The sequence below is a fragment of the Octopus sinensis genome, linkage group LG17, assembly GCF_006345805.1.
Source record: "Octopus sinensis linkage group LG17, ASM634580v1, whole genome shotgun sequence".
Classification (NCBI taxonomy): Eukaryota; Metazoa; Mollusca; class Cephalopoda; order Octopoda; family Octopodidae; genus Octopus; species Octopus sinensis.
This window is the reverse complement of record NC_043013.1, coordinates 1,891,217-1,902,533: the sequence shown is the minus strand read 5'-3', so window position 1 is coordinate 1,902,533 and position 11,317 is coordinate 1,891,217. Positions and strand designations below refer to the sequence as shown.

The window sequence follows — 11,317 nt, the reverse complement described above, 5'->3', positions numbered from 1 at the left end:
GTTCACTTTCCATGCTGGCATGGGTTGGACAGTTTGACTGAGGACTGGTGAGCCAGAGGCTGCACCAGGCTCAGTCTGATCTGGCAAAGTGTCTACAAGTGGATGCCCTTCCTAATGTGAAACTCTGAGTAACAGTTTTTGTGATGTCTTTGCAGCTTATATATATATATATACATACACATACATACATACATATGCATAAGTTACCACGTCCTGCTCTCTCTCTCCCCCTCTCCCCCCTCTCTCTCATTGGAGAGTTTCTTCTAATTTTATTATTCGACCCTTTAGCATTCAGATTATTCTGTCATATGTAATCCTTATTTATTTGCATTGTTTTGAATTAATCCTATCTCAGTTTTCAGATGTCAGTGATGTGATTGTTTATTGATAGAATGACGTTGCCGGGTAGGTGTGAGAGGCCTGATCTGGTCAGTTTGAACAAAAAACAGGTAGGATATTTGAGCTGGATATGGCCAGTTTGGTTGCTAAAGGGTTAATTATTCTAGTCATTAAGAATGAATTTTTAGACTTAATTGCAATTTATTAATTACTTTTCTTTCTGGACTGTAATATCTCAATTCCCACCAATTAACCAATTGTTAAACCTTGTTGTTTGCTTCTCAATATTTTCTCCGTGGTATTACCATTTCTTTATCATAACTGACAGATTTCCAAAGAAATAGCTATTTATATAACAACAGTAAACAAAATCTACCTGGCAATATTTTTGATTTTATATTTTATATGACAGACAACGAAATAACTAAGTGAACCAAACTCAATGCAAAATTAGACTTTTAGACTGCTGATACTATTTCCTGAAAAAATGTTGCTTTAGAAAATGTAAATTAATCCATAACTCTGCTTGATGCTAATAATTTTGTTTGACAGATTTGAACTCTGAGACCTTCACTGAGTTCTGCTCACTGATCTAGAAATTCTTCATCTTTGGTATGTGGAGGTAATGGGGGAAAAAAAAGGAACATAACAAATTGATAGTAGATTTCAAATATATAATTATGATTATGTTGTTGAAATGACCAAAGTGGTTGAACAGTATTTGTTCTTGTTTAATCTGGTCACCCTCTGGCCACATCTTGTTATTGGTGGTATCTGCCCGACTTGTGTCTATCTTTTCCCTGGTACCATGCTGTACCCTGAGAAAGGCCATTATTCCTCTTATTACTTGATGAGAGAAAGAGTCGTCAGTGAAGTGCTGAACTTGCAGGAAACTACTGGAGAATTGACAGCACTGAGGTTGGCTCTTTTGTTATGATAGTAAAAAGGAACCATTTCATTTATATACAATATCTTTTACCTCCTCAACTGATCAAGAGCTCTCCTTGTTGAACTTCATGCCACACACACATACATATATAAAGCCTATAGCTGTTCCTGTGCTAAGAGTTGAACCCTGGCTGCCATATAAGCTAAACAAGAAAATCTGTCAACCATGTTATGTAGTACTAGTGAGCTCTACTGAAGTATGTCTATGCTCCAGATGTAAGCAGCCAGTCAATAGGATTCTAGCTCTGGTCATCTTGTCTCTAGGGCTTAAATAATTCCAAGATTAAAAATGCTGTAGGGATTATCAAAGAGATTGGCCAAGTTAAGCAACTGAGTTACAAAGCTCTCTTGTGGGTTTGTATATTGGTTAAAGAGCTCAGATAGGATTTGGCAGTAAACCAAGTGGCTGAGAGTTCCGTCTGGTCTCGCATCAGCATTGGGTTGAGGCCATGACACTTGACACTGAAATGACTCCATTCTAACACACAAAGACCAAAGGGATAAAAACTCACTGCTGTAAGCAGTAACAGTACCCTAAATAGGGTTTAGTTAGCTTGCAGTGCTGAGCTCAATTATCCAAGTTATACCTGTCCATGTAGGAATAATTTGGATGGAGATTGCTTCCTACATCTCGTTGAATTGCTCTACGTTTCATTTCATGAAGATGTGACAGTTTCAAGTGGTGCCCCACAAGATATTTTTCTTTAGTGATTCGTAAGGCATCCATAGATGCTGAAGTATGGTACGATATTGGCATATATGTTTATGCATGATGCTGCAGTGTACCAGCAAGTTAATTGTAGAGTAGAGACTTATAGCATAACTCTGGTTATTCCCCTCTTTTTATCTTATCTGATAATAAAACTGTTTCGGTAGCTGTATAATTAAAATATGACTCATTATTTTGAGACTATTGTGTGTATAAATATAAAGAAAGTGTATATCAATTGTAAAATATTAAAACTAAACTCCACTCATCGATATTATTATTATACTGCTGTATTTAGTTTTCAACTAAACTTCTTCACTCAAACTGATGAAATCTGTGCAGCAGTTAAAATTGGGCAAAAGTCTGGGTTTTTTCTTTGTTGTTTTTTTTTCTTCTGTTTTTGTCTCCCCCCACCCCACTTATTTTTAACATGTAAAATATGTCACTTTCTCACGAAGGGGTCATACAGCCTGGAACGTTTAGTGTTGGGGAGGAAATAGGACGTTATGTCGTTTATCCCTTACCCTGAGGGCGTTAGCGAGGGAAGTGGCTACAATTGGAGAATCACAAACGGGTCACAGACTTCAGTTCTTCTTCTCGAGCTCACCTCAGCTCTTTGGTGCTCACACCCCTTTTAAATCTCAATGGTGATTCCACACTGCATGTTGCGTCAATAAATATACATTTTATGTCAAAGAAAAAGAAAATTCCCTGGCTACATTTCAACTGCAGTTTGATCATTTGGAGACCAATTAACTGTACTTAATTAAAAAATATTTGTTACATTGTACTGAATCTTATTTTGTATTTGCCAAAGTCACTGTAAGACTACAAACTATAATAAAACAAAACAAAGATTAAAAAAGAAATGTATTAATTCATTGTTGTGACTTATTTTTCTCTCGCCAGACGAAATACTTTGTGGTATTTCGTCTGTCTTTACGTTCTGAGTTCAAATTCCGCCAAGGTCGACTTTGCCTTTCATCCTTTTGGGGTCGATAAATTAAGTACCAGTTGCGTACTGGGGGTCAATCTAATCGACGCCCCCCCCTCACCAATTTCGGACCTTGTGCCTAGAGTAGAAAAGAATATTTTTTTTCCTCAAATGAGTTCATTGTATTAAGTTCAACATTCAGTGAGTGATGGCAGTGACCAGTGTGAGTGAAATGACTTTTCAATTTAGACTTATTGTTAAGGTGTTCAGCTGCCAGACTCTTTGAATGGCCGGACACAATGCTTAACAACATCTCGTCCGCTTCAAATTCCACCGAGGTTGACTTTGCCTTTCCTTTCATCTTTTCAGAGTCGATAAAATAAGTACCAGTTGAATACTGGGGTTAATGTAACAACTTATCCCTTCCTTTGAAATTGCTGGCTTTGTGCCAGAATTTGAAATGGATTTAGGATTATTGCCCATCAAACATCACTTAATTCTCCTGTCATCACAAACGTTGTTTGGATTTAACAGCAAAAACGGAATGCAACCATTGAAGGTCTTGATATGAGATTGGACATTGCTAACGGTTTCCTTTTTATTAGGGGCTTCGACCCTTCATTGCAAGAGGTCTACAAAGTTGTGTACAAATCATGATACCAGCTCAGGTGAACTGTGCCAGTAATATCTCTGAAGGCTGCACATAAGTCCTGATTATGTATATGAAACATGGACACTTCAAATGGAAAGTCAAGATTTCATCAGCTTCACTGGTATTCATGCTCGGATATATGTATGCATGTGTGTCGCTCTAAGTTACGCAAAACATTGAAACCCTTTTGCCTGTGTATCGAGCAGCAAGCAAGTCGTAAAAGGCAGCAATATGACGTAATGGTCATGTTGCCCGAACAAGTATAATTGTTGGTTTCCCATTGGTTAAAATTTCTGCCCATATTTGAATTCTAAACTTTCATCAAAGAGAATTCTTTCACGAAATACGGTTCTTAGAATTCAGGTATGAATGAGCATTTAGGGATCTTTTCGGTTTGAACGGCAGTTTTTTCTAGCAGTGTCATATGAAATTGTCACCCATAATTATGACCCTAGTATCGATCTATTACATTTCAATCTGTTTTAGAGTTAGGGGGAAGGGTATCTTTTTTTCTTCACAAATGTAAATAAACCCAATCTGTTTCTTAAACGAGGTACATATTCATACGGCACAAAATATTTTTTTTACCTCAATAGACGTAATTGATTGGTTGAAATTGAAGAAGAAAAAAGAACAAATATCTTACAAACTATAGAATTTTCTCAATAAAGCCAAGAGAAAAAGATGTTTTATAAACACATTCTACCAGTATACGAAGTTTAAAAGTGTTTAGTTACGTGGAAATTATTTCAAAAAACTGCCGTTCAAACCGAAAAGATCCTAAGGCTTATTTGAATTGTTGTGTAACTCTGATAGTTAATATGAAAGAATTAGGTAGTAATGAAGTTATGTCGTAACTCTCTACGACAAATTGCTTTATTTCTAAGTGGACTGTAAATATTAAATGTACATAAATAAACTAATGTAGTCAATATTTTCTCTTTCTCAACTTCTTTCCAATCTGTTAATGAAATTTATTTCTGCAATTATGAAACTGTTTTTATAGCAGTGAAAAAGAACACGAACTTATCTTCAACATACATGCACATTCAGCATGTCCTTTCAAGCGTCTTGATATATATACTTTTCACTATGGCGTTTATGTAGCTTGTGTTGAGATTTATGTATAATGATAATACTTATAATTAAGTTATAAGTGACGGGTTTATCAATATAGATTCTTATTTAAGAAATAAATTATATTAGTTATCTATTCCAAATAGAAACTATAAATAAAATAAAGCACCACATTATAAAAGTGGAAACCAATCAGCCGTTATAACAAGCCACCGTTATACCTGCATATATATATATATATATATATATATATATATATATATATATATATATATATAGGGAGAGTTTACGAAAAGAAACACAACAAAAGACGAAGACAGGTGGTGTACAAAACAAACAGATGTATTAGTATAACGCTCAGGAATAGAAAAAGTCTTTTATATTTCGAGCCTATGCTCTTCTACAGAAAGGGGAGAAACAAGAAGAGAAAAAATGTGTGTAGTGGCTAACGATCTATCATGGCGTATATATATATATATATATATATATATATACACGCAAGTACGCACGAACACGCACACACATGGAACATTCAATAGGCAGATTTACTGATTAGTGATAATTAGTAAACCCTAATATTTCAGTTTTTCTATCGAAGCTGTTTGAAATGAATAGAAATGAACTAACACCCGAACTACCCGGTTTTGCTTTTCGAATATCGAATTCAATGGCATCTCGTACAACCTTTTCTGAAAAAAACATTTTTCAAACCACTCCCGGTCCTCTGCAAGATGTTTGGCTTCCCATAAACATTAATACAATAAAAACAGACTTTTTTCTTCGTTTTGCTTTACATGAAAATGGGGTGCATCTATTGGGTTGGTAACTAAGTTCCCGCAGTTTTTTTTTAATTTTAGAATCTATTTTTGAATAATTTTGAAATCTTTTTCTTTTTCTAGTTAATTTTAGTTAATTTTTGATTATTTTCAGATCATTAAAATGGAATGTCAAGTTAAGAAAAAGTTAAGCATTTTCGACACCGCCTTCTTTTTGCTTTTAATCAAGGTTCTAAGGCCGCAAAAGCTGTTCGCGACATTTCTGCTGTGTATGGAGAGTGTGCCATAGCTGAAAGAACCGCTCGTGATTGGTATGCCAAGTTCAAAGATGGAAAGTTTGACCTCAAAGACGCACCTCGTTCTGGCTGTCCAATTGAGTTCGATGAAGAGTGATTAAACCAACTTTTGCACTAAAATTTCTTCGTCAAACACTGTTATAGAGAAGCATCTTCACTCGATGGGAAAGGTTCAGAAGTATGGAGCATGGGTTCCGCATGTTTTAAGTGAGAACAACAAAAATCAACGAGCCACAATCTCTGCTGGTTTACTTGCTCGTCACCGCTCAACTCATGGACATAAGCAACGATTTCTTTACCGAATCGTTACTGGCGACGGAAAATGGTTCCTTGAACCTCAATATGAAGCAGCGTAAGGAATGGCTTAGCCCTGGTAAACAAGCGACACCATGCGTGAAACAAGATCTTCATCCGCGTAAAACGATGTGCATATGGTGGGATTGGGAAGGGATTATCCATTACGAATTGCTTGAACGGAACCAAACGGTCGACGCGGAACTCTGTTCAACAGATGGAACGACTCAACACGGCTATTCACGAGAAAAGACCTAATCGGCAACGTGGAGTTCTTCTGCATGACAACGCTCGCTCTCATATCGCCAATATGACCAAGGAAGCCATTTAAACGCATGGCTGGGAAATGCTGCCACACCCGCCGTACTCTCCTGATTTGGTACCAACGGATTTCCACCTCTTTCGATCTCTTTCAAATGCTATGCGCGGAGTTTCGTTCAATACTGATGCAGAATTGAGAGCTTGGTTGGATCCATTTTTCGTGTCGAAATCGGGTGATTTCTACCAACGAGGTATTGAAAATCTTGTTGAATGTTAGGAAGAAGTTGTAAACACCAAGGGTGAATACATTATTGATTAATTAGTTGGTAATTTTTATTAAACCTTTTAAAAAATTTAATTAAAAAAAAAAAAACGGCGGGAACTTAGTTGCCAACCTAATAATATGTCCGTGCGTCTTTTATGCAAAGAGTAAAAGGAAGCTAGACAAAGAAACATGGGACATGATAAAGAGAGACAGATATGAAGTGAGAGAAGGAAAATGAGACGTATCGGGAGGAAAGAAAGAAAAGCAAATCGCGTTGCAATATTAATTGAGCTTTTTAATTAATTTCGCTGTAATTTGCAAGGACTGTCCATCATTTGTAATCAGTATTGCAGACAACTTCTATCCTTGGTACGGCGCATATTCCATCCGGACATTTAGTGACGCTACTTCCTTGGACCAACGCTTGCAAAATAACGTTCAGAGTCAACTGGATGAATTTACATTGAGATTCATCGCTTATATAATCAGATGGTATCTCCAGCACTATGCTGTCTGTGACTATCTTTTTGCCTGTGGAAATATAAAATAAAAGCGGTCTTTCACTGACACACTCATGCATTGAAAAGGTAACGAATTAACAAGAGTTGTAAAAATGTGGCTTAGAATACCTTGCGTTACTTGAGTCAGATTTCTCTGCTGTGAGTTCAAATCCTGGCGTCAAGTTTGTTTTTCATCCTTCAAAGATTAATGAATTACCAATCGAGTGCTGGGGACGATTCTTTTCTCTCGGAATCAGCTAAGTTTGGACTGTGGGAAGGGTCATTGGCGGAATGGGAATGGTCGCTCACAGTTAACCTTTTTCCAAAAACAGAATGGTTGAAGGACCAGCAAGGGGCTCTCATATAAAAATTGATGCGTTATTAGAACCGTCCATGGTGAGACCGAGATCGATGGGTGGAACATATTTGGCAGCCTAGTGCGAGATATGCTCTGTTTGGAAATGAGACAGGATGATCACGGCTAGATCGCCTTGGAACATAGGACAGCTCATTCAGAACAGACAGTTTACTACTACCTATTTCTTTATTACCCACAAGGGGCTAAACATAGAGGGGACAAAAAAGGACAGACATAGGTATTAATTCGATTACATCGACCCCAGTGCGTAACTGGTACTTAATTTATCGACCCCGAAAGGATGAAAGGCAAAGTCGACCTCGGCGGAATTTGAACTCACACCGTAACGGCAGACGAAATACCTATTTCTTTACTACCCACAAGGGGCTAAACATAGAGGGGACAAACAAGGACAGACATAGGTATTAATTCGATTACATCGACCCCAGTGCGTAACTGGTACTTAATTTATCGACCCCGAAAGGATGAACGGCAAAGTCGACCTCGGCGGAATTTGAACTCAGAACGTAACGACAGACGAAATACCGCTTAGCACTTCGCCCGGCGTGCTAACGTTTCTGCCAGCTCGCACTATAAACCATGAAACTCACATAAAGCTGGGTGGATTCAGCTGTTGAAAACTAAATATTTTGATCACAGAACGCAACACTATTTCAAAATAGGTGCAGCCAATCTCTCGGTTGTTTTCTTCGGCATTCTATCAAACTCACCGTCCGCTTTCTGATTGCTACATTACACACAGGATAACAGTTTTTATAAGGGAATGTCTCGTCACTTGTATATTATGGAACTATAAGCCTGGTATTGAAGTTAATGTCTTCAAAGAAATGACGATGAATTGTCGGAGAAAAATACCAAACAAAACAAATCAGCGGCAAAGTTTCGATCCACCATAGAAGTTAGTTTACTTTGTATATGTCTCCGGTTCTCTGAGATAGAATTTGACATTGAAATGTGTTGGCGCACAGCAAATATCAAATACACTTAGTAATCTAAACCAAATGATAATATCAAGGTGATGTCTTTCACTTTTAAAGACGGTAGGGTGTGATTTAAAGGAGATTTAGCTGCTATTTTTTGCTGGTCGAACGATAATGTAGATGCTCTCTCGTTGCCTGACTAATATTTTATCATTGAGTGTAGTGTACGTTCAGATTCGTTCTCATCGATCGGGTTTCTATTTGTAGTAGAAATTAATTCACTTCAGAAACACGTCTCTAATAGGACCTGGACACCACACAATTCCATTTTTCTCTGCCCAAAATATAGGCAATTTGAATATAATAACAGCACACATACGCACGCACGCATGGACACACACACACACACTCGCACACGCGCACATTCCTTTATGGAATCCTTAGCGTAGAAGTTTCACTCTGATGAATCAAGTTAATGAAACGTCGGTTTACAGTTCTCTCCTCACAACCCGTTCGTTTTTAGGGCAAAATTCAATGATTCAATGTTGTCACTCCTTAAAGGCTTTCAGTGACGATGAGCCCCGTTCATCCCCAGACGAAGATCCCATTAAAATCTCTGAATCGATGCGTTGCATTGTAGAGAGCAGAAGGGAAGGTGCTGTGGTGTAGTAGAATGTCACGCAGCGTGTTTTTGTAGAGCAGAAAGAAATGCAGGGAATTGTATAACAAAGCGCAGCATAGCTGGAGTGTGGGCAGAGATTTAGTTTTTCTGTGTAGTATAATGTAGTGTGTAATAGCTATGATATCCAGGGTCTTGTGACCAGGCGGGAGTAGCCAACGGGTATGTAATATTTATGCACGAGAAGACTGTGTCCAGTAGACTCTGCCTAAAAAACCTTTCATGGGTCAGTGACGAGGAGAGCAACTGCAGCAACGCATTGTGAAGTGTTGAGAGTAAGACGGGACATCTGAGTCATTCCCCGCCTCCGTCTCTATCTTCAGTCGTCTTGACCTGGTCTCGAGGGAAGACGGTCACGGATCGGACGAGAGACTAAGATTGACGCGTAATTCTTCATTTTAAACAAAGACGATGCGCAAGTCATCAGTCATCAGTCATCCTTCGAAAATGACTAAATGGCCCTTGTCGTCCCGACGGACAAACACGTAGAGTAGAAATATAGTTAACTGTGATATAATGCAGTTTCAAGAATTTGATACGTCAAGCGCAAGTTTCAAGACCACAGCTTGGTCATTGTATAAAACTGACCTCCGGTTATATTTCAACACCGAAATTTGGTCATAACCCAAGACACCAACTTATTTAGGTCTCAAGATCACAATTTGATTGACTTAATATTTCAGCTAAGTTATAACTCAATGTCACAAATCTGTTTGAACTGTCCCTTCAGGAAGATTTTAGTACTGGCCAGATACCTTACAACATTCTTGACAACGTACGTTCTTTCTTGTCTCAGAAAGAATTCCATTTCAAAGGAATAAGAAAACAACATATAAAGAACAATTGAAATACACACCTATAGAACTTCGTGTCGGCCGAATGGTTTCGGGAGGTAGCGTTGTTGTGACATGTTGATCGTCTGTCAAACATTCGGGTACATTGATTGGCCATGTACAGATATCATGAATCTCATCAAAAACAGCTCCAGTTTGACACGTGAAGAAATACGGGTATGAATTGACACAACGGTAGAAGACGGTGCAGTTGTTGGGGTCTCGGAAGTAACCGTATGGTTTGGGACAGTTGAAATTAGCATTGATGCCATGGAACATGTTCCAGAACAAACCTACCGAACAAAAAAAAAATGTTTTTGATAAATAAGCAAAGCACACATTTAATAGATTTTTCTTGCTTTTTCTACCATTTTCTTCTCTCTCCCTCCCACCTCGCTTTCTTTCCCTGTCTCAATTTTTTTTTTCAGTCTTTCATTCTTAGAGATGCCGCATGGAATTTTGTCAGTGAACAGGTCGCGGTCTCAAAGCGACGAAAATATTTTGGCAAATTAAATTTAAATGTTGAAATAAATCTAATGGTTTTTGTGTGTTTTTAAATGACTTTTAAACAGCTTCCACGCTGCAATTGTTTTTGTTTCAGCACACGATCTCAGATCAGGTCACTTGCTGTGCAAGTACGTCTCCGTAATTCTTTTACTCTTTCCTTCTAATTTACACCCTTCTCCATCTGTTTATCTCTCTTATTTCTTCTCCATAGTTTATATCTGCACATTTTCTTCTTCGGTCTCTCATTGTTTTCCTCCCTAATTTATCCCCCCACCCACCTCCTTTGATCTCTTGTTCTTTCTCCTCATTCTGTGTCTGCCGCCTCTTGCCCTTTTTTTAATCTTCCTTCACAATCTTTACCCCATCCCCGTTCCCCGCCCATCCTTTCTCTTTCTCTCTTATTGCCGCATAAGTGCTGGAATACTCTACAGACACAAGTAACCTTAATGCAATCCTCAGAATCAGCGTAACGCAATGGTATGACGAGGTTGCCGAACCATTAAATCACAGACATAACCAATCGAGGGGCTTCCACAGTTTCTTTCTTCGAAATTTCATCAAAAATCTTGGGGTGACCCAAATCGATAAACAATCAGATCGATACAAAAAGTTCATGATTACAAAGAAAAATTCTTAACCATTCAACCATACTGCGCACACATGCAACACATACACGCACGTACATACCAGCACACACAAAAATACAAGTATATATATATATATATATATATATATATATATATATATATATATATATATAATATATATATATATATATATATACACCCATACAAACATACACATACATACACTTACACGCATATATACGTTTATTTTCTCGTGTTCCTTTCTGTAGAAGAGCGTAGGCTCGAAATATAAAATACTTTCTCACTTCCCGAGCGTTAAACTAATACACCTGTTTGTTGTTTACACTCCTGTCTTTTTTCC

At 37.8% G+C, this 11,317-nt stretch overlaps 1 protein-coding gene across 1 annotated transcript in view; it reads right to left on the bottom strand.

Moving 5' to 3' along the window:
• Positions 1 to 6,825: 6,825 nt before the first annotated feature.
• LOC115220705 overlaps positions 6,826 to 11,317 on the bottom strand; it is a 7,063-nt gene continuing 2,571 nt past the window's right edge. Inside the window, exons 2-3 of the mRNA XM_029790852.2 lie at positions 9,886 to 10,155; positions 6,826 to 7,082 (exon numbers count right to left, since the gene is read on the bottom strand). Of these exons, the coding sequence (XP_029646712.2) occupies positions 6,883 to 7,082; positions 9,886 to 10,155 (470 nt within the window). The 3' untranslated portion in view covers positions 6,826 to 6,882. The remainder of the gene's footprint in view (positions 7,083 to 9,885; positions 10,156 to 11,317) is intronic.